This window comes from Salvelinus namaycush, unplaced genomic scaffold, assembly GCF_016432855.1.
Source record: "Salvelinus namaycush isolate Seneca unplaced genomic scaffold, SaNama_1.0 Scaffold295, whole genome shotgun sequence".
Taxonomy (NCBI): Eukaryota; Metazoa; Chordata; class Actinopteri; order Salmoniformes; family Salmonidae; genus Salvelinus; species Salvelinus namaycush.
In genome coordinates this window covers 88,842-113,067 of record NW_024059841.1, presented here as the reverse complement: position 1 = coordinate 113,067, position 24,226 = coordinate 88,842, and the positions used below count along the sequence as shown (strand labels likewise).

At 43.7% G+C, this 24,226-nt stretch overlaps 1 protein-coding gene across 2 annotated transcripts; it reads right to left on the bottom strand.

Moving 5' to 3' along the window:
- Window positions 1-1,629: 1,629 nt before the first annotated feature.
- On the bottom strand, window positions 1,630-23,404 carry LOC120039715 (dual specificity mitogen-activated protein kinase kinase 7-like). Of its 2 annotated transcripts, XM_038985121.1 has the most exons (12): window positions 23,214-23,404; window positions 21,629-21,676; window positions 17,296-17,443; window positions 17,020-17,086; window positions 16,694-16,807; window positions 10,477-10,596; window positions 10,172-10,279; window positions 9,762-9,941; window positions 9,456-9,536; window positions 8,244-8,386; window positions 8,033-8,078; window positions 1,630-7,824 (listed from the first exon to the last, which is right to left on the bottom strand). In XM_038985121.1, exons 1-12 carry the CDS (start codon window positions 23,335-23,337, stop codon window positions 7,684-7,686), a joined length of 1,320 nt encoding a protein of 439 aa, XP_038841049.1. In that variant the 5' UTR covers window positions 23,338-23,404; the 3' UTR covers window positions 1,630-7,683. The 2 variants fall into 2 exon arrangements, with proteins under 2 accessions (XP_038841049.1, XP_038841050.1); XM_038985122.1 differs by lacking the exon at window positions 21,629-21,676.
- Window positions 23,405-24,226: the final 822 nt, after the last annotated feature.

The following is a 24,226-nucleotide window of genomic DNA, read 5'->3' as shown; positions in this document are numbered from 1 at the left end:
AAAATGAAATAAACGATATTGTATAATTGGGATTATGGAATATTGAATAAGTGTGCTTCAAAGTGTTTACTTGAAATGATTTGTAGCTATCGTCTCTATCTGTGTGTGAGAGTGCATTCGACTCAGTTTCCCTATCAGAAATACTTAATACCGTAAAGTGTTGTGTATTCGTGCATAACAAATCAGGCGGAAACTGGCTTGACCATTTTGCGAGTGTCAGTTCAGTTAACAAATGGTCACATTTGTGCAGCAGGTTTTTTCAAAAGCTCCCGGCTCGGCTCAGTTTAACATTTTGAGGATCCTCCAATTTCAAGAATTTTAAGAGAAAACATCAACATGGGTGAGCTTTATGTTTTTTCAAATAGTGTACTTGTGTTTAGTAGTTGGAAAAGATTTAGTAAATACAATATTTGTTGTATTTTCGCATTGGCCTATTACCCTACAACAGGACAGTTAACCTCAGCTTGTTTGTCTTGTTGAGATAGCGATCTTTAGGTCAAAGTATGGAGACATTATGAAAGTTTAAAACTACTGGTGCCTCTAAGAAGACAGCAGATGCTGACGGACATGCTAGAGGTATGTGGTCTATGAAACTAACAGAACCTACATAATCAATACTAATCCATACATCCATCTCATTCACAAAAAGACTGAAAGCACATTTACCTTACAACAGGTTATAGCGGGGTGAGTGCATCTGAGAGAATGGCAGAGTATGACAAGGATGACATAAAGAGGTACATTGACATCAGAGAGGTGGGCAAAGAGAATGAGATTACAGTGGAGGCTGGTGGGAGGACCTATAGGAGGACAGGCTCATTGTAATGGCTAGAATGGAATTAATGGAACAGAGTCAAATGTGGTTTCCAGACGTTTGACACCGTTCCAATAATTCCATTCCAGCCATTACAATGAGCTTGTCCTATAGTTCCTCCCACAATCCTCTTCTGATTACAATGTAAGTGAAGTGCTGTCCATTGATTTCCATCATATTTCCTAGGTTGATGTTACTCCAAACGGTGGCAACCACACTCCAAAGGGAGAATGGGACAGTCAGGAACATCTCAAACAAGGCACTGAGATTCTCATAAATTTCATCAAAAAGATCCAGAGAAAGTTTCCTGACTGGACCAAGGAGCAGCAGCTGAAAGGTACGACGTTTGATACTTCCTGGATTAACCAAATTTGTGGCCCTTGTCAAGAACATTTTAGCCTCTTATGGAAAGCATTGCTAAAACCTACCTTGTTTTTACCCTCAGATGACGTGTTATTTTGACTATTATTGTACTGCCAAATCTCATGAGAAAATGGACACCTACACTACAAGGAAGGAATTCCATGATGTTGCCTTAATACATTGCATAATGGTTATTAAAAGTAAACTGTGGGACCTACAGTTTCATTTAATGCATTTGTCTAACATTCTAGTTGCTTTCAATTGACATGAAGATCATGCAACAAGGAATGTTTCCTGCTTTACAAAAAGTACAGCTTTTTCTAATCTATTGGTATTTTCAGTAGGAGTCCTACAACATCAATATGCTTTAAAAAAAAGAATTTAAAAAAGAACATTGAGTCATAAGAGGCATGCAGTCTTCAGGCAATAAAGACTCATGTAACACGTCTCCACAACTTTTTGGAAGTTTTCTTTATTTGATTTGTCTCCAAAAAAATCCTGAGGTATTCACAATATAATGGCATTTATTCTGTTTGAAATAGAGGAAATTTAACGGAAAATGAAAGACAGCGAAAAGCAGAGGGAGACAGTAGCTGTGTAGATTGATACAACTGTCAGAACAAACCCTTTGAGTCATACATACAAACAGCCATGGAATTGCAATGGCGATGGAAAAAGTATACAATTTCCCCCTTTCAAATCGAGCAAGTCATGCAATACTGCATTTAGAAACCCTAGGGAACAAGCAAATTATTCTTTACCAACATTTTAAAAACAGGGTTTCCACCTCGCTACAGAGTACAGATTAAATACGAGCTAATCAGTCTACTTCGTAATAGAAATCAATTTTTTCCAGTCAGAGTATGCGTAAAACGTTGACTGCTAGTCTGTTTCAGGAGGATAATTCATTACTTGTGTAAAACCAAACCAAGTTTCAAACAATAGGAGCTAACTTAAAATGGGTATTAGCTTAGCACTCTCTCTCTAATACCACCCATGTTGTAAATGTTAAGGTTTAAACCATAACCTGTTTGGCTTGACTGAGCAGGATTTCAATGAAATGAGTGCACACACTAAAGTATACAAACATGAAGACCGACATCCTACAGCTCAGCCAAGCCAGTACTAAAAAAGCATACACCATCTAGAGTTTAAACCACTCCACTACAATAGCAATGTTTCCTGTGGGTTAGTGTGGTTTGATATTTGGCTTTTGTATCAACGGCAACACCAATGACAGACGATTCTCTTTACCATGTGTCTTGTTTGGCTTTAAAAAACAAAACAAAAACACAACCAATAAATAAATAGTGATAATACATATACATTGTTGAAATCAGTTTTTTTCCTTTCTGCCAGTCGCAGGTCTGATTGGTCAAACGGGACATCTGCAACCCAAAAGAGCTCCCAACGACTCCTCCCCACCCGACTCAAAAGCTGCCCAAGTGCAAACGCCACTCATGACAATTTCAGCATTAATAAGACGCTCTCTCATTGGCGCCGTCTCAAATGGCACCCCATTCCCGATGTAGTGCACTACTTTTGGTGCACCATTTAGGGAATAGGGTGCCATTTCAGATGCAGTAAAATGAGTTTGACCATACAGCTTCAGAAAACCACAAAAACAAAGTGAGTCTTCTGGGTAGAGAAAAATAAAATGGCACAAAAGATTTAAACCGAGAAACAATCAATCATGATATTTTGATCATGGAAAGAAAAAACAAAATTCAGTTAAGAGGATATCGGAGGACCAAAGTTTCACAGCGATACAGGGGGAAGAAGAAGCGGCTAGACGGAGCAGTGAAAGTGATCGCTCCGCTTTGAGAGAAAAAGACACCTTTGACCCAGGCGTTACGGAAGGACAGAAAGAAGACTTCTCTAACTACACTGTCACACACTCTCCATCTCAACCGCTCTCTAGGATCATCCGGAAATGTCTTTATTCAATTTGGTGTCATCTTTTCCCTGAATAAAATACAAATGAATCAACAAAATAAAAAAGACAAAAAAGGTAAATGATAATCATAGACAAAACACTTCCAAGACACAGACCTTGCCCTCCATCCATCCATCCATCCTCACTCACAGCTAATTGAACGAAAGACACACAGCACATTCAGGAAAAGAAACAGACAAAAAAAGATCTACACAAATGACAACTCATTCTCGCCATGAAACCAACTAAAAGACAATACAAGTAAAAATGCATATTGCAAATAGCAGATTGAAAACAAGTCAAGAGAACACAAAGGAAAGTGTGTATTTTCCTAAGTATACAATTCAACATTTTGCAAAATAATATATAATATGTAAAAATTATAAATAGAGTTGTGCCCCCCCCGTCCCTAATCTAAAATCAATAGCAGTTACATCAGTGACAATAACATGCACTTGATATACTTACAGCATTGGACTAGCAACTCCCAAACTACAAACCCCATTTAACCCACCCCAAAAACTACAACCCAAGGGCCCCACCACAACACAATCCTTAAATAGTCAGCTCATTCAAAAACACGTCTCTCGCTTAAATCATTTCCCCCCTGGACCAGCTGAAGGCATGAATTCAACCGTTCTAGATAGAAGATCTCATATTGTCATCAACTCCAGTTTCATCACCATATGTTTATATACAGGAGTACTTCCTAACGTACAGCAAGCTGACTGATTTGAATGACTGCATAGTGAAAATGATATTTGGTTTTACTTACAGATGGGGCGATGACACACCCTCCCACCGCACCCCCAAGGTACAGCGCAGCAGCAGACTACTATGTGCATCCAAAATGGCACCCTATTCACTACTTTGTGCACTACTTTTTGACCGGGGTCTTATGAGCCCTGGTGATAAAGTAGTGCACTACATAGGGTGTGATTTCAGAGACACCCTACCAGAGTACATCTTTAACAGCGCTGGCTTTGCCACTGCCTGCTAAGAACACACAAAAGCACAAAACAGCAGCCAACCAGCACCACTGTGGACATATTGTCTATAGCCTACATTTGGAGTGTGTGTGGCGCGCCACCGCTGTCCTTGGCAATGGGTTAGGATTCAAACTTTTTTCAAATTGTATTATACATTTTACAAACACACACTAAAACACCCAAGTCATTCAGGTTTTGCACTAGGGGCCCAAAAAAGTTCTTGCCGTTTTTAGAAAGGTGAAGAGTGGCACAGTCACCTGTCAGGTGTTTTCCAACCACGTGTGTGTGCTTGTAAAAATACTTCAGCAAAACAAAAGAGAAAGTTGACAGTGGGAGACTGGGTCTGACACAGCACTGGACAGCCAAGACTGGGGGAATAGGGTGCACTTTGAGTAGAGTGCACTTTGTAGTGATTTTGGACAACCCAAGGGGTAGAAAGCATGTAAATTACAAGGGATAGTACTAATAAAAGTACATATAAAGTCAGTACTTTAGAACTTTGTTTTAGCAAGTGGGCCAGGCAGCCTAGCTTGTATAATAATGTGTCTGTCATTACTACCTGATTGCCTATAGGAGAACTAAAACCAAAGAGCCATGGTTCAAAGTTGGTACATGATGATTTGCAGAGGGGCAACAACAAACAGAACGTTGCAGACTGAAACATAACGCAAAGAACCAACACTGTTCTCTATTCCACAACGATAAGAGAACCATGTATATTCTACCTGCAACACAGCCAATCTCCTGAACTCTCCCAAGACCTGGTGATGGTGAGCAGTGGCTTATTACAGTACCAGTTTACACAGTAAAACGGTCTGTCTGGCTGAGTGGGTGTGATTGCTGTGCCCAGGCTTTGTCAGAGTACAAGTCTCTCCCTGTATTCTACACACACGGGCATTGCTACACCTAAAGCACCCCCTCCCCCTATCCCACACTAGCTACAGAGAAACTCTGAATATATCGTAGTCATAGTAATCAATTAGAATATCAATAACAGTAATAACTTGTTTTCGTTGATGACACCTTTGGTGTATAATGTCAAGGTCGAGCTTGCAGGAGGCCCACGGACGGACAGACAGACAGACAGGTAGACAGACCATTCTAAATCAGGGTGACCCTGGACTACAATGTCTAAGATCAGGGAGCAAAAGGTCAAGGTTCACAGGTCAGGACGGACAGACGGACACCCCTTCACTAATAACTAGACTTTGTGGTGCTGTAGTGCGATATGTGACTACAACATGCTATTACACTGTTAGATACATGTGAGGTGTACATCAATTGCGTGGATTAGTTTAGTGACGTTAACCTATGCTACTCATCTATGGGTTTAGCTCTCTGTCACTGTTCTCTCACACCCTTCACCATCAGACTTGCTTTTCTGTATTTGGTAACTGTAAAGACATTGCATTACTTCACTTATTTGGTTTAAAAAGATAAGTATTTGTCCTTTGGGGGACAATTATCGACAGCAGTCTAAAGCAAAAATTTAGCAGCAGTAATAGCAACGTAATAAATAATTAAATATTTTTTGAAAGATACAATAATGAATAGAATAGCAAACAATCAAAACACAAATCCTAATTCACTCTAAAAATCATAATTGGTATATTGGTGCAACACCATTGAAAGCTTTTACAATGTCCAACATCTGATCCATAGCCTGGCTGCCTATGGATGAATTCAGGGCTCCAAACTCTCTCCTCCTCACATCTCTCCGTTATCAAAACACTCACCGCTCTGCTGTCACTCACTCTTCCCTCACTAGCTCTAGATGGCCCTTACCTTTCTGTCACGTACCTCTCTTGACCTTCTTTCTCACTTTCTTTTCCTTCTCTTCCTCCACGTTTTCACCTCATCCTTTCATCCCAAATACTTCTTCTTTTAAATCCAACTCTTTCCTCGTCTTGCTTCTCCCTAGCTCTTCTTCTGCACATATTCATAGTCGACGTTTCCGGTTCCCTCTCTCCATTTCTCTGACATACCGTTGATCTCCCTCTCTTATCGTGTCTGTGTCTAGCAGTGATTTGGCTTGGTTGTGTGTTGGGGAAGCCTGATCCCAGATCTGTCAGTGCTGTCTTACAAACTCCTAATGCTCAGGCTAGGAAAGGGAGGGGGTAGTCTTCTCTACCTGGCTTTGGCTCTGCAGGAGGGGAGGCAGCAGTCAGGAGCAACGAGAGGGCCTTGTGTGACACCCTCCAACAACTACCACCTTTGGTTTGACAAAACAGTGGAGCCTCTAAAAGATGGAACAGCAGAAAGAATGAAATAAAGAAGAGGGTGAGTGGCTGAGTGCCATTGAGAAAGAGCGGAAGGAGGGAGGGTTGAAATGCTCCACAGCCAAAAATATCTAATTGTATTATTTGTAAAGGGCAAGCTGCTGTCTCTTGCCTGTTTCTTGACACAAATAACTCACGCCTCCACTCCGTTCGCCTCCAAACTGTTTTCTTTTCTAACACTCCTCTTCAACAATAAGTAACACTGCTTTAAACCTCATCTACCTGGCAGTACAGTTTCCCCTGACTGAGTTTCACAGCATCTGGGGTAAATGCAGTAAACCAAGTCCGATAAAAGGCAGAATTTTGTCCTCCTCTGTATCCCTCCCACTCATCCACCGGTTATCCAGTCCCACTCAAAACCATCCTGAACTCAAAATAAATAAATACAAAACACCTTTTCTACAGAGCTACGCATAACCCAACTTTTTTTTGTATTTTTCGCCGTTTTTCCAATTCAAAGCTGCTAGAACATGTACTTGTTGATATTCTCTCTAAGCATTTGAATCAAAGTTAAAGTTTGTCATCTATTGTGTTTTCAAAACGATGGTTAAAAACCAGACTGAAACAAATACAGCGGGTCTAGTTGGTCTGTTAGAGCTACAGTGGGACAGCTATATGCCATCCATAATAGTGAGCGCACACTTGTGTCTTAGTACACACACTCATACACAACCTGTTGAAGAGTAAGTATAGAAACAAAAACACCCGGCTGAATATTGCACTGAACCTTCCACTTCTGAGCCTAGCCATCACTGCGGATGAAACTGGGCCTCTGGGCTTGCCGTAGGGACTCTTACATTGTCTTAACACTACATGATGTAGCAGAAATTAGCTCCAGTGTGTATCGACTACTCTGTTGTCAGACCCCGTAGCTATGACTAGGGCTGGAGCTGAACAAGATTACACAGGCGCGTGAGATATGATTAGTGAGTGAGTAGTATTTAACCAGGTGAATGCATTTACAGTATCACTACTGTACGTCAGTATCGAACGGATGGAAAAGTGTGCATGCATTGTGGATACAGAGTAACCTACAGTATGTGCTGAAGTGTTCACGATGATAATGTACATGTGCTGATATGACTTCTGATGACGCTTAACTACAGTGTGAGGCTCTACTCTCCCTCGTGTCTGTCTGTCCTGATCCAGACTCAATCAGTCAATCAACCAGACTCAATCAATCAATCAATCCACCGAGCCAGTCTGTCTAGGGATAAAGGCCTACTCCGTGTCTCCGACCCTCTCTGGGGTCTCCCGGCTGCAGCGGCTGCAGGCTCCAGTGGCGGGGCCAGTGGCCGGGGGCTACCTGCTGAAGAGCGAGTGGAGCTGGTGCTGGTGGTAACATTGGCTGCTGCGCGGCGACTCAGTGCGCTCCATCACCGCCTGGAACCAGCCTGCCACGTCCACCACCAGCACCTCATAGCGCCGAATGAAACTGTGCTCCTAGGGGAGGAGGGGGGATATCAGTGAGAGGAAGGGCAGAAGTGAGGAGTTTGAACACTGCATCCATTCCCTTTCTCTCTAATGTACAGATTTTTTTCTTCTAATAAACATTTAATTCAGACAACATTCTTCCCTTTCTTGTAATCCCAAATCATGGTTTAGAGTGGTGGTGAATCAGTGTGTGAATAGCTGGAGGGGAGAGACTTACGAGCAACTTGTGGTATTTTGGCCTTTTTCTGTGATCCTTTGTGAGGCTGTGGAAAGAGGCAGTCAGTGACGTAGAAATGAACAGACAAATATCACTTGATATTACTTAGCAACTGTACTGTCAGCAGAGACTGGTTGAGAGCCGTAAGACTGCAGAAATTAATAATAAACTCTCTCAATGAGTCACACAGTGGGTGTGTGTTTTGTCTCACCAGTCTTTGACGAAGGACTGGAAGTCGAGGGAGAAGTCCATGCTGAGGGGGAGCGAGGGAGGGTCTTCCTGCAGCACTTTGGTCAGGACCTCAAAGTCGGTCTTGCAGTTCTTATAGGGGAACTGTCCTGTGGCCAGCTCCACCTGCAGGCCGAGACAACACATTACAGCGTTAAGGCCAGTTTATACTTGGTCTAACGACATGTCTGTAGACAATTAGAATGCGACAAGCGTCGCTGGTCAAAACGACATTTAAATTTATACTCCAGTGGAACATCTGTAGACCATCGCTGTGACTGTCAGCTTTCTTGTTGCGACTGTCGCTATGTCCGTTGTTGTGGTTACCAGACTGCCACAGCAACCAGACTGAGTTCTAAAATTCTCAGATACAATGACAAACTTTTATTTAGTCACACTGTGGCAGTAAGCTATTTTCTGTAAACTCGCCATTACTTGTGAGTTTATTTTCCTATAATAATGAATAAAAAGTAGCTAAAGTTAAAGACGTTGTCAGTTATTCTCTGGTCATTATTTGAACTTGCTAACGAACCAAAACATTGTTTAGAAAATTGCTTTTAGTTGCCTTGCTTGCTTGGTTGACATTTACTGAATTCACTTTTAAAACGGATGGGTTTATTGGTGTTAAAATAGAGAATGTATGCTATTTGGAGCACCGGATTGCTGACCTCGTTGTGCGTTTATACTTTTTCATAAAGACAAGTTTGAAGTCGCTACATAAATTGTCTAGACATGTCGGTAGACCGACAGTAAACCAGCCTTTACACTCACAACGACAGGTCACTAAGACTAAAGTTATCAAACCTCTTCACTAGTTAGAAATCAACCCTTAGCCCCTAACCTAGACACCATTTCATGCTCCCTTGTAGATGTGAATAGCTGTTTGGGTGTAAACAATACGGCGAAAATTCCACCTAGCCTACCAAAAGGCTTGATGGAGCAATTATCATATTACTTACACCCATTTGATCCTTTCAGATGGATGACGGAACATTGAGAAGTGTCCCCTCATCTTTAAAAAATCTGGAGTTTGATGTTTTATACCTTCCAAAGTTCTTATCTGTGTATTTAATATCGTAGAAGGTAGGTAAGGCTCTCAACTTTTGGCCAGGGCCAAATACGAAGGCACAGGACTGACCAAAAGAAGTGCACCACATAGGGAATAGGGTGTGATGCAGTAGTGTGGGTGTTTTACCAGAGAGATGCCCAGGCTCCAGACGTCTGCTCGGATGTCATAGTCAGGCTTGCTGGGATCTGGGGGGTCTATTCTCTCAGGCTGGGAACACACAGAAACAGGCTTGGGTTAGGGGGAAACTGCATTTATTGTACCAATACACAGGGAAATTAAACACATTTTACAGAGGACAGCAGCATTCAGAATTTTCACAGAGCTATGTGCAACCCCAGGTGGAAAAATAGTGGCGCTTTAGCATCAAAATGGCAGCCTTCACTTCGGTAGGTTAAACGTGGTAGGGTACGTGTGCCCACCAAGGTGACTCACAGCCATGTAGGCAGCACAGCCGGCGCTGCGGGTCTTGGCCTTGGAGTCGACGAGTCGTCCGCTGATGCCAAAGTCACACAGCTTGATCTGGCCCTTGTTGTCCAGCAGGATGTTGGAGGGCTTCACGTCCCGGTGGATCACACCATGCTTCTCCTTCAGGTACAGCAGAGCTGACACTATCTGTACACACACACAAAGGGTAACACTACTACATTGAAGAGAAGGTGAACAAACTTTTTATGGGATGGGGTCAACTCCACTGGAACTCAATTCAGGAGATGAACTGAACATAAAGACACCTAATTGAAAATGAAGGGCAATTTTTTAAATTCTGAATTTGAATTTCAGTTCAAATCCTGAATTGAGGGTATGAGAGCGCAAGAGATAAGACGCGAGATGGAGAGACTCACTGCCACAGTCATCTTGCCCAGGATGCGTTCAGGTATGGGCCCCTGGATCCTCTTCTTGAGTTTCTCAGCACACGTCCCCATCAGCTCCATTGCGATGAACACATCCGTCTGAGGACCAATCACAGTCAGTCGCATAACATTGGCATTTTAAACAGAACAGTGAAACTGCTACAAGAAAGAAGCTATTTCTGTCAATATGAATAAATATTGTTTAAATGATGTGACATACTAAATTATCTGTGCGTGTGACTCACGTTGGTAACTATAGCGTGGCAAATTAACTTATTTAACTGTGTGTGACTCACGTTGGTAACTATGGCGCCGTAGCACTGGATGATGTAAGGGCAGTCGTGGCTCTTCAGCACCACATCCAGATCCATCAGAATCCTCTTGTTCTCGTCCTTGTTTCCTGTCCGGCGCATTTGCTAGTGACACACACACACACAATAAATCAGTCATCAACATTCAATGATGATGTTTTAGTTGAGGGAGGAGAACTTCAAGCAACTGGATGGCACCACTAATTTACAACTCCGCCCAACCCACACACCTGTCTAGCACTTAACCATTAGTCAATCGCATACTGCCGGTTTCCCAGACACAGATTAGGACTAATCCTACACTAAAAAGGGGATTTAAAAGGAGATTATCCACTGAAAGTGCTTCATAGTCCAATCTGTCACCGGGTAACCATAGTAACCTACCTCACTCCAGAGTCCAGGGTATCAGCTGTTTCCAGCAACCTACATCCCCTGCCCCCTCCTCATCCAAACCTATCCCCCCTCATCCAAACGTATTCCCCCCTCATCCAAACCTATTCCCCCCTCATCCAAACCTATTCCCCCCTCATCCAAACCTATTCCCCCCTCATCCAAACCTATTCCCCCCTCATCCAAACCTATTCCCCCCTCATCCAAACCTATTCCCCCCTCATCCAAACCTATTCCCCCCTCATCCAAACCTATTCCCCCCTCATCCAAACCTATTCCCCCCTCATCCAAACCTATTCCCCCCTCATCCAAACCTATTCCCCCCTCATCCAAACCTATTCCCCCCTCATCCAAACCTATTCCCCCCTCATCCAAACCTATTCCCCCCTCATCCAAACCTATTCCCCCCTCATCCAAACCTATTCCCCCCTCATCCAAACCTATTCCCCCCTCATCCAAACCTATTCCCCCCTCATCCAAACCTATTCCCCCCTCATCCAAACCTATTCCCCCCTCATCCAAACCTATTCCCCCCTCATCCAAACCTATTCCCCCCTCATCCAAACCTATTCCCCCTCATCCAAACCTATTCCCCCCTCATCCAAACCTATCCCCCCTCATCCAAACCTATCCCCCCTCATCCAAACGTATTCCCCCCTCATCCAAACGTATTCCCCCCTCATCCAAACGTATTCCCCCCTCATCCAAACGTATTCCCCCCTCATCCAAACGTATTCCCCCCTCATCCAAACGTATTCCCCCCTCATCCAAACGTATTCCCCCCTCATCCAAACGTATTCCCCCCTCATCCAAACGTATTCCCCCCTCATCCAAACGTATTCCCCCCTCATCCAAACGTATTCCCCCCTCATCCAAACGTATTCCCCCCTCATCCAAACGTATTCCCCCCTCATCCAAACGTATTCCCCCCTCATCCAAACGTATTCCCCCCTCATCCAAACGTATTCCCTCTCATGCAAACGTATTCCCTCTCATGCAAACGTATTCCCTCTCATGCAAACGTATTCCCTCTCATGCAAACGTATTCCCTCTCATGCAAACGTATTCCCTCTCATGCAAACGTATTCCCTCTCATGCAAACGTATTCCCTCTCATGCAAACGTATTCCCTCTCATGCAAACGTATTCCCTCATCTATATACAGTAGGTCACCAGATGGTGAAAAGTGAAACTGTATATGATTGAACGATAGAGGTAGGCATATGTATTTTAAGAACAGAACACACTGATTATAAAGTTTATACCTGCCAGTTAAGGCTGAACAAAACATAATAGCATTCTACATCTTAAATTGCATAGCTATAATATACAGTGGGGAGAACAAGTATTTGATACACTGCCGATTTTGCAGGTTTTCCTACTTACAAAGCATGTAGAGGTCTGTCATTTTTATCATAGGTACACTTCAACTGTGAGAGACGGAATCTAAAACAAAAATCCAGAAAATCACATTGTATGATTTTTAAGTAATTAATTTGCATTTTATTACATGACATAAGTATTTGATCACCTACGAACCAGTAAGAATTGCGGCTCTCACAGACCTGTTAGTTTTTCTTTAAGAAGCCCTCCTTTTCTCCACTCATTACCTGTATGAACTGCACCTGTTTGAACTCGTTACCTGTATAAAAGACACCTGTCCACACACTCAATCAAAACAGACTCCAACCTCTCCACAATGGCCAAGACCAGAGAGCTGTGTAAGGACATCAGGGATAAAATTGTAGACCTGCACAAGGCTGGTATGGGCTACAGGACAATAGGCAAGCAGCTTGGTGAGAAGGCAACAACTGTTGGCGCAATTATTAGAAAATGGAAGAAGTTTAAGATGACGGTCAATCACCCTCGGTCTGGGGCTCCATGCAAGATCTCACCTCGTGGGGCATCAATGATCATGAGGAAGGTGAGGGATCAGCCCAGGACTACACGGCAGGACCTGGTCAATGACCTGAAGAGAGCTGGGACCACAGTCTCAAAGAAAACCATTAGTAACACACTACGCCGTCATGGATTAAAATCCTGCAGCGCACGCAAGGTCCCCCTGCTCAAGCCAGCGCATGTCCAGGCCCGTCTGAAGTTTGCCAATGACCATCTGGATGATCCAGAGGAGGAATGGGAGAAGGTCATGTGGTCTGATGAGACAAAAATAGAGCTTTTTGGTCTAAACTCCACTCGCCGTGTTTGGAGGAAGAAGAAGGATGAGTACAACCCCAAGAACACCATCCCAACCGTGAAGCATGGAGGTGGAAACCTCATTCTTTGGGGATGCTTTTCTGCAAAGGGGACAGGACGACTGCACCGTATTGAGGGGAGGATGGATGGGGCCATGTATCGCGAGATCTTGGCCAACAACCTCCTTCCCTCAGTAAGAGCATTGAAGATGGGTCGTAGCTGGGTCTTCCAGCATGACAACGACCCGAAACACACAGCCAGGGCAACTAAGGAGTGGCTCCGTAAGAAGCATCTCAAGGTCCTGGAGTGGCTTAGCCAGTCTCCAGACCTGAACCCAATAGAAAATCTTTGGAGGGAGCTAAAAGTCCGTATTGCCCAGCGACAGCCCCGAAACCTGAAGGATCTGGAGAAGGTCTGTATGGAGGAGTGGTCCAAAATCCCTGCTAAAGTGTGTGCAAACCTGGTCAAGAACTACAGGAAACGTATGATCTCTGTAATTGCAAACAAAGGTTTCTGTACCAAATATTAAGTTCTGCTTTTCTGATGTATCAAATACTTATGTCATGCAATAAAATGCAAATTAATTACTGAAAAATCTTACAATGTGATTTTCTGGATTTTTGTTTTAGATTCCGTCTCTGAGTTGAAGTGTACCTATGATAAAAACTACAGACCTCTACATGCTTTGTAAGTAGGAAAACCTGTAAAATCGGCAGTGTATCAAATACTTGTTCTCCCCACTGTATAATTTACAGCTCCAGCCATTATCCCTGTAGGCCATGTTGTTTGTGCTTGTAACCATGACTGTGTATACCAAGGATAAGCATTTTATGCAATCCCCCATAGACTAGTAGTGACTGACTTCCTAATAGTTAAACAGTTAAGATAAATGGGGGTGGGGGGGGGGGTTTAACAATGCTTAATTGTAGCCGTGACGATACAGTATAATTACTATCATTGTGTGAGGATAAACAATGGAAGGCAAAGCCCAGAGAGAAACCGATAGAAAAAAGAACAGCGATACTGAACTGACAAACAGCCCAGGGCTGCCTCCAACAGTTATATCCTCTGGTCAAATCGGCTGATATGGAATTATGTGTTCTGCCACAGTAGGAAAAACCAATGCTATGGCCTTATCCCAAATAGCGGCAGTAGAACATCCACACAGCACTTGCATACCGGAATAGGCCAAATGTTTCGAGCTGCTGGAAGGCGATTAAGGTTCCCACTGTTCAGAAAGAATAGGAGCAAGGCTAGTTTCATGACATTAGGCTGTTGAACAGTGGGACATAGGACAGATGCAGGCCCAATACACGGTCAGACAGTAGGCCGCAAAGACTTTGAATATGTTAAAATGTAAGTGTGTACTTGTGGACTAACTTTGCAGTTTTCCGTACGGCATGTAATATGTTGTGTTTGTATGCTGTCTAGGGATGCACAATATATCGGCAAGCATATATGAATCGGACGATATTCGCTAAAAATGCCAACATTGGCATCGGCCCCGATGTCTAGTTTGTCGCCGATGTCTAAGCTGACGTGCATACCTATATAACGTAATGACGCCACGAAAAATACAGCGCTACACAGAACAAAAGCAGAAAAATACTAAGCGGACACTTCCAACAACTAAACAAGTTCAAGTCCAGCAGTCATTTGAATGAGTAAGAACATTTCAGCGAGACAACTCAAAGGCGAAATCCATTAACGCCAAGAAAATGGAATTCATTGCCCTCGACAATCAACCGTTCTCTATCGTGGATGTTGGCTTTCGCTGACTGGTCAATCACCTTGAGCCCATGTACACACTACCAAGTAGGCGCTATTTTTCCAGACGTTGCCTACCGGAGATACACAGTATTGTTGAAACGCACATCTCTGAGCAACTTGCTATGGGCGTCACTGTTATTAGCTTCACGACTGACATTTGGACCAGCGATGTCAACCCCATGAGCATGCTGAGTCTGACAGCACAGCGGGTCGACGAGGATTTCCTACTGAGGAAAGTCATATTGCATCCTCAAGAATGTGCTGGTTCTCATACCGCTGCTGCCATTTCAATGGCATTTGAGAACATGTTTGAAACATGAACACACTCCTAGCGCCATTCGAACAACTGACTGGAAAAATTAGCTCATCAACTGTGTCTGCAGCAGACGTGATACCCTCTGTCATGGCATTGAGACGCCTGCTCAACAAAACTGCCCACACAGACCGTGGGGTTACAACTTACAAAAGTACTCTACAAGAGGCTGTGAACAAGCGTTTCGATGGCATTCTCTCTGCACCTCTACTGTGTCACCACCATGCTCTATGCTAGGTACAAGGACCACTACTTCAATGCAGACAAGAAAACAGGGTTTACGTGAAATGTTACAGACACAGCTGGACAAGATGGAAACGGACACCGTGACAGTGCGCACTGGAGGAGAGGCCACTGACAGACAGAGAGCTGAAACGTCACTGCTTGACATGTATGATGAAATCCTGGTTGAGACTGAACAAATGAACAACAAAACAGCACAGCACGTAAGTGAAAGAAACAGGTTTTGATTATGTTTTACTGGTAATGGTGACATACGTAAATGCCAACAAAATAACTTTTTGGTCAGTGTGTGTGTGTGTGTGTTTCAACTATTTAAAAATGTACTAGAACGCTTAAAAGGCTGCTAAAATTGTAAATATCGATATTGTTTTTTTGGCAAAGAAAATATCGGAATCGGACAAAAATATCATATTGGTGTATCCCTAATGCTGACACCATAAAATTAATTTCCATCTAAATGGACAATAAAGTATATTGTATCGTAAGTGTCAAACTGCAACAAGACAATGCATCCAGAACAACAGAATCAGAGCGGAGGCCGGATGGACAGACTCATCCTCAAGACATGAAAGTGAAGTGACCCCCTGCCAGACAATGTAACGCGCTTCCAGACTGCCTGTTTAAAATGCAATCCAGTACTATTATACACTGCTCAAAAAAATAAAGGGATGCACATTTGTGGCCTGCTGGAGGTCATTTTGCAGGGCTCTGGCAGTGCACCTCCTTGCACAAAGGCGGAGGTAGCGGTCCTGCTGCTGGGTTGTTGCCCTCCTACGGCCTCCTCCACGTCTCCTGATGTACTGGCCTGTCTCCTGGTAGCGCCTCCATGCTCTGGACACTACGCTGACAGACACAGCAAACCTTTTTGCCACAGCTCGCATTGATGTGCCATCCTGGATGAACTGCACTACCTGAGCCACTTGTGTGGGTTGTAGACTCCGTCTCATGGTACCACTAGAGTGAGAGCACCGCCAGCATTCAAAAGTGACCAAAACATCAGCCAGGAAGCATAGGAACTGAGAAGTGGTCTGTGGTCACCACCTGCAGAATCACTCCTTTTTTGGGGGTGTCTTGCTAATTGCCTATAATTTCCACCTTTTGTCTATTCCATTTGCACAACAGCATGTGAAATTTATTGTCAATCAGTGTTGCTTCCTAAGTGGACAGTTTGATTTCACAGAAGTGTGATTGACTTGGAGTTACATTGTGTTGTTTAAGTGTTCCCTTTATTTTTTTGAGCAGTGTATATTGTCTTAATGCCAACAAGCTGTGGTTGGAGGTGGACAAGGCTTACTTTGACGGCGATGACGTGGCCCGTCTTCTTGAAGCGCACTTTGAACACCTGACCGCACGTGCCGCTGCCGATCTCCCCCTCGCTGATCAGGTCACTGACCTCAGCCGGGTACCGCTGAGGGGAACAGGTGACGAGTCACAACATGTTAATGACAAACATACATGGCATATGTAGCATGATGTACTACAGAACCTATAATGCTATGTGTATTCTATCCGGTTATAAATGGTGTACCGTCTCCTTGTCAATACAGCACATTATTTTTAATGAGTAGAGCGAAATAGCAAAAAATAATAATCACTTCAGGCAATGCTATTGTCTCTTACCTGGCCGTCGATCTTCAGGTAGCCTGTCTGTTTCATGATCTCCTGCAGCTTCTGGTCTATCTCCGCACTAAGGGGACACGGCACAGACGCACAAAAAGGTTAGGTGCGTCATTTGACGCATGTGTGTGAATGGAAGCGTTTTTTAAACTTTCTGTATCCCTTTCCAGAACATGAATGCTCCGTGTGCATGTGTATACATTTGTGTGCGTATCTGCATCATGCACGTGTGTGTGTGTGTGTGTGTGTGTATGCTCCGTGCATGCGCGTTTGTCTTACTTCTCCACGCTCTTCACCAGGCTGTACTGTGGCGTGGGCAGGTTGAGCATGTGTCGCGGGCGGCTGGGGTAGGAATGGTGCTGGGGCGAGCTCTCAGAGGATGAGGAGCGACTCCCCCCTCCGTCGTTAGCCAGGGGAAGCTGAAGAGCTGGGGTGGAGAGGAGATTTATAAAGAAGGGAAGGTAAAAGAGGAAGACTGGGGCTGTCCTTTATTAGCTTGGAGGCCAGTCTGTTTTAGCCCGTTTCTGCTTTAGGAAACTTGTCGTTGTCAGAAACAGACTGGCACCCAGGCTAGTGTTACTGTAATCAATTCCACATCTCTCTTCTTAATGATCATTGAGCTTACAGCATTGAAGAGGGCAGCCCTGTAGCAGAATCTATCTAGCTCTTTGACCAAACAGTGATACAGAGTGAGACCTAAGGAAAGGAAGCCAAATAGCATTGGTGCACTGGGATTCTGCCAACTCCCTGTCACTGACAGGCTATTCAAAACACCCTGACAGTTACAGGTCTACAGTGCCTTCAGAAAGTATTCAGAGCCCTTGACTTTTCCCCCACTTTGTTACAGCCTTATTGTAAAATGGATTAAAAAAACAATTTTCCTTAATCTACACACTTACTCATAAAAAATTCAAACAGAAATACCTTATTTACATAAGTATTCAGACCCTTTGCTATGAGACTCAAAATTGAGCTCAGGTGCATCTTGTTCCATTGATCATCCTTGATGTTTCTACAACTTGATTGGAGTCCACCTGTGGTAAATTCAATTGATTGGACATGATTTGGAAAGGCACACACCTGTCTATATAAGGTCCCACAGCAGACAGTGCATGTCAGAGCAAAAACCAAGCGTTGAGGTCAAAGGAATTGTCCTTAGAGCGCCGAGACAGGCTTGTGTCGAGGCACAGATCTGGGGAAGGGTACCAAAAAATGGCTGCAACATTGAAGGTCCCCGAGAACACAGTGGACTCCATCATTCTTAAATGAAAGAAGTTTGGAACCACCAAGACTCTTTCTAGAGCTGGCCGCCCGGCCAAACTGAACAATCAGGCTTTGGTCAGGGAGGTGACCAAGAACCCAATGGTCACTTTGACACAGCTCCAGAGTTTCTCTGTGGAGGTCGGAGAGCCTTCCAGAAAGACAACCATCTCTGCAGTACTCCACCAATCAGGCCTTTATGGTAGAGCGACCAGACAGAAGCCACTCCTCAGTAAAAGGCACACGACAGCCTGCTTGGAGTTTGCCAAAAGGCACCTAAAGGACTCTCAGACCATGAGAAACAAGATTCTCTGGTCTGATGAAACAGATTGGACTCTTTGGCCTAAATGCCAAGCGTCACTTCTGGAGGAAACCTGCCACCATCCCTATGGTGAAGCATGGTGTAGGCAGCATCATGCTGTGGGGATGTTTTTCAGTGGCAGGGACTGGGAGACTAGTCAGGATCGAGGGAAAGATGAACCTGTTCCAAAGCACTCAGGACCTCAGACTGGAGCGAAGGTTCACCTTCGAACAGGACAACGACCCTTAGCACACAGCCAAGACAATGCAGGAGTGGATTTGGGACAAGCCTCAATGTCTTTGAGTGGCCCAGCCAGAGCCCGGATTTGAACCCGATCAAACATCTCTGGAGAGACCTGAAAATAGCTGTGCAGCAATGCTCCCCATCCAACCTGAAAGAGCTTGAGAGGATCTGCAGAGAAGAATGGAAGAAACTCCCCAAATATAGGTGTGCCAAGCTTGTAGTGTCATACCCAAGAAGACTCAAGGCTGTAATTGCTGCCAAAGGTGCTTCAACAGAGTTCTGAGTAAACGGACTGAATACTTGTGAAATGTGAAGAAAAAAAGTAGCAACATTTTTTTTAAACTGTTTTTGCTTTGTCATTATGGACTATTTTATTTAACTAGGCAAGTCAGTTAAGAACAAATTCTTATTTACAATGACAGCCTAGGAACAGTGGGTTAACTGCCCTGTTCAGGGGCAGAACGACAGATTTTTACCTTGTCAGCTCTGGGATTTGATCAAGCAACCTTTCGGTTACTGGCCCAACGCTCTAACTACTAGGCTACCTGCCGCCCCGGTATTGTGTAGATTGATGAAGAAAAACAATGTCATACATTTTAGAATAAGGCTAACGTAACAAAATGTGGGAAAAGTGAAGGGGTCTGAATACTTTCCGAACACACTGTATAGGTTGGCTTATAAAATTCAGGGTTATTCTACTTCAAGGTCTCACCCATTGCCTCTCAGTTTGTACACATTTAGTGTGCATCCCAAACTTCCCCTAGTGCACTACTTCTGATCAGAGCCCTATGGGCCCAGGTCAAAAGTAGTACACTATAAGGGGAAAATGTACCATCTGGGACTCCCCCATGTTTCTATTCAGACTTCGAAAGGAGTGAATGAAAGCAGTCCATGCTCAATTTGACCTTGATGGACAGACAGAGCAGTGTAAGTAGAACGATATCAGTTCAGTCTCCAACAGAGGTCGGCTGTGAATGTCTATAGACCACAATACGAACACTTCGACAAGACATTCCACAAGTATTAGCAAGACAACCCTTAGCCTGTGTATTAGCAAAGCATAGGTAAACAACTTCAATTGAACTTGAAGGCTTGTTTAGTCGATTCATTTTTACTGCATAATTTGACACACAGGCTAAAAGTGTTATTGTTCAAGGAGACGACACTTCACAGGGTAAAGTAGACAGGGTGAGCACTGAGCAGTGGAGACCAGCTACGAGAGTAGTGTTAGCTTTGACCCGCCATGCAACCACACAAACAGGCCATGCGTTCAGACTGCTGCTCAGTCAGTATCTAGCTAGCAGCACCACCAAATGGAGTGGACCCTCTGCTGCAGAACATTGGAGCTCTCTCAGTGACCTCTGAGACCCCCCTGGAGAGGAGTCCAACCCCCCCCCCCCAACCTTCAGTTCAGACCGTTCAGACCGTATTTTCTTTAGATAAAATGAACACATTTCATATGATATGTTTTATACACTGTGTGAAGAGCGCCCCATTCCTAATATGTAAATGGGTCGTTTTGCAAAGGGCACCTTCGGAGCCTTTGGTTTGTTTGAGGTTTTCAAAGCAACGAGATAGTGTTGACCAGTTCTTAAAAAAAAACAACGTCTTTTCAAGAGAAAAATGCACCAACACCAGGCAGTAGCTTTTATCCCTGGTTCAATCACCTGCAGCCAGGACCTGCTCACTGGAGAGAATTGGTTAGTGGGGGTTAGTAAAGGACTCGGGCAATTTTTGCTTTGGCAAAGACCAGACAGCCCTCCACACAGCTGGATCCAGACAGACACACACATCAGCCACTTAGGCACCGCTGGCAATTGACAGTGCCACTGCAAGGGGGATGCCAGGAGAGAATACTTAGTTAGCGCACAAAGAACACTATCTGACCCTGAGGAAGAGCACGGAAGAAACAGACGGAGACACAAGACAGACAGAAATTAACCTGTCACAGCCTGAACTGCAGAGCAAAGAGAATGCCAGCTTGGGCCCAGCCTGGATGAAGACATGACAGACAAACAGACTGAAGGACAAGTCTTCAGATGTGAAAGGAGGAAGAGAAGAGGTGGTCAGATTTGGTCACAGCAACACTCCTGCAGACCAACCGGTGGTGGGATGCTGGATTAGACTGTGTAATAAAAACCGTGCAGGAAGCCACATGCACCTTTTCTCTGCATCCAGCAAAACGGGTTAATAATATCCTCACACACACGCAGACCCAGGCATACACACCCACTGCCCTGCCACTGGCACTCACACATGGAGAAGGGATGGAAAGATGGAGGGAGAATGAGATTAGAGTGGAGGTGAGACTGCATCCAACTGGGGATACAGTGCAAATGGCCACTTGAAAATAGAAAATGCCTCTTGGCTTCCATACTGTCAGAATAGAATATTTTAGGTGTGCTGTGTACAATTGTGGGCTAAACATCTGAAATTATCAATTTTACACATCAATAGCCTTAGCCTATTACACATATTTTGTAAGAGGAGAATTCATTGGCTGTGTGTTGTGTTATGTACTGCAATTCATTTAGGCCTACATTCAACTCTAAGGATAATGTATAAGCTGGTTAGGTATCAGTCAGGCCAGCCATTCAGGTTTGGTGAAACCATCTGAAGAATGTATGAAGTTACTAGCATCTATACGTTCTGTTCTGAGCTACTGAGGGTGAAATGTTCCCTTTCTATTGAATAGGAGTGACATGGAGATGGGGAGAGAAAGGAGAGGGATAAAGATTGGATTGTGAAAAAGAGAAGGAAGGATGGAGGGTGCAGTGGCAGAGAGAGAGAGCGATGATTGAATGATACCTGCACGTTGGGAAGGAGCTGGAGCAGGACTGAGCTGGATCACGATGACTGGACAGAGGAGAGAAAATACACACGTGCACATTACTGCACTGTTCAATGCCAGGTACTCACTCTCACATACCCTGTCTAACACCCACAGAGACTCACCAATAAACTACCACACACACACACCAATGAACTACAACCCCATACTAACACACACACACAAAACAAAATGAAGTAAGGTTCAATCAAATAAGAGCACATCAGACCAGTTGATATGCTGTGTTCGAAAAAAACAAAAACTAGCACCTCAAATGCTGAGCTCGTCAAAGATAAGAGTTGCATTACCACACCATCTGTGCTTTCCCATGCCTTTAGCTTTCCAATGAGGCTGGGAGAGAGAACGCATCAAGAAGAAACGCAGTGAGAAGAAAACACATTAAATAACTTGATATAAAAGAATAGAAATTTACCTCAGGGCGACACCACCACTATCAGCATAGGGTTGAGTACCCATATCACCACATTGCACTGAATGTGGCTGGCATTGAATGGTGCAAACGAAATTCACCCATAAGCATTGGGCAGGAGCCAAGCCTGTTTGAAATGTTTGACCTTCATATCGGCTGTAAGCTGATCCTAAATCAGGGCTGTTGGGATAAATCCCGCATGGTGCATTTTGGTGGCTAACCTGGCAAAGTCTCTAGTTAGCCAGCTATATTATGCCCACACATTCTGCCAGATGTGTTCGTCTACATGATGACCAAAACATTACCTGCCAAAGATGTTCAAGACTGCCGAAATAAAGAAATATCCATCATGCCCAAAATATGAGAACAGCATTAATGCAAAACAAATCACGAGTTTATCAGACATATGGAATTGGTTTAGAAAATGAAAACACAAGTTTTTGGTTTAGTTTTGTAGTTACTAACACCACTATATTCGTGCAATTTGTGACGTGACAAGAGCCAATTTCAGGGGTAGTTTGCTAGCTATCTTGAACGTTATAGCTGGCAAGTTTGTTCACGCAACTAACTGGCAAGCTGCGTTAGCTCGAAAAGCTAACGTTAGCTTAGCTGGCTACTAACAACATTGACTCGGTCAAAATCATATTTGAAGTTTCGCTAGAAATGTATACACACACAAGCCATATCTGGTTAATGAACCATATTAGACCAGATATAAAATGTAAAATACTGATAAACAGTAAATTTTCCGTGTTGAGAAATTAACAACAACAAATTGACTGACGGATGGATGATGGGGCCTACTAGAGCTAACTTAGCTAGTTGCTGGCCAGCAGTTGCCAGGACAGAACCAAAACACAGTTCGGGATTTAAATTGAGTTTCTGTTACAACGTTGCACTGATATAAAATTCTGGTTTACATAGTTTCAAAATGTTTATGTGATATGTTATATACATGGAAAAGGAATGACACCTCTGGGCAGGGCAACGTCCCGAGTTGGGGTATTTGTTTATCCATTTAGCCTGTTAGCCAACAGCATCAGCATATCCCTATTACACCCCCTCACTCTGCCTCTCCTTTCGCTTATTTTCCCTTTCCTCTCTCCGTTACCGACTCCCCCACGGATACTCACTTGGCCTCGGACGTGAACGTTGTGGACTCATGTCGATATTGAGGTCAATTCTTCTACGAGCTTCTTTATTTTCTTGCTTTAGTTTCTCCTCGATTCGGGAGAGTCTCTGTTCCAGCGACGACATCTTGAAAAATTGAACACTCTCAAAGATGATCTATTATAATGAGTAGATAGCAGAGTGACCGTTCTAACGATGGAAATACATGCCCTCAATGATTGAAGGCAGGCGCGATCATGTGGGACCATTCTAACCAATGAGAGGGCATAGGCGAGCGTGAACATGCACAACTAAGTCGTTGTGCAAGCCTAACGTAATTCAACTTCCGACACTCTCATATACCTCCGTACAGAAAAAGGGCTTAATCTCACTCCGACAGATTTTGGGCAGAGTAAATCCTCTCGCTTTGCCTCTTCCTCTCTGGTATCATCGAGCGTAACCAGCTAGCTCAAGACTGACTCCCTCTCTTGTGGACTATACAGGCAGGGACGGCTGATGTCCCAATGCCCTCCCTGTTTGAAACATTCTCAGGTCAGACATTTCCATAGAAAATTGGCTTGCTTGCATGTTTGGAATAGCATGTTGTAAAATTTGCTGTCAAGCTTTGGGGCCATAGAACTCATTGACACAATGTAATCAACTGAAGTATGCATGTAAATTTATCATGCAAATAAAAAATACTATTTTTTCCAAATTAGCATAGTCCTACAATTTACTAGCTCATCACAAGGTCCCATTCAAAACAAAAATAAAACTGCATTTTTGTGATTTATTACAAGATGGATGTTGATGTTTGCATCTATTTTTTAGTTTTCAACATGAATTTGAGAGGACATGAGTTGATACTTTCAGGATATTCTTCATGAGTTGACATGGTAAAGCTTGTCTAAAAATTACCTTTGTTTTATGACCATCTTACTTGTGAAGATACAGTATTGCATTAATAGCAGGGAGGTGACAGAGAATGGTCTGATGATGAGACACCCAATCAAACACAGTAAACCGTATACACAAG

Excerpts from the sequence above, each read along its gene's own strand:
- LOC120039715 (XM_038985121.1), bottom strand. The coding sequence starts at position 23,337 with ATGTCGTCGCTGGAACAGAGACTCTCCCGAATCGAGGAGAAACTAAAG. Across the intron at positions 16,808-17,019 it reads ACCTGAAGATCGACGGCCAG|CGGTACCCGGCTGAGGTCAG; the intron begins GTAAGAGACAAT and ends TGTTCCCCTCAG. Across the intron at positions 9,942-10,171 it reads TGGGCAAGATGACTGTGGCA|ATAGTGTCAGCTCTGCTGTA; the intron begins GTGAGTCTCTCC and ends GTGTGTGTACAG.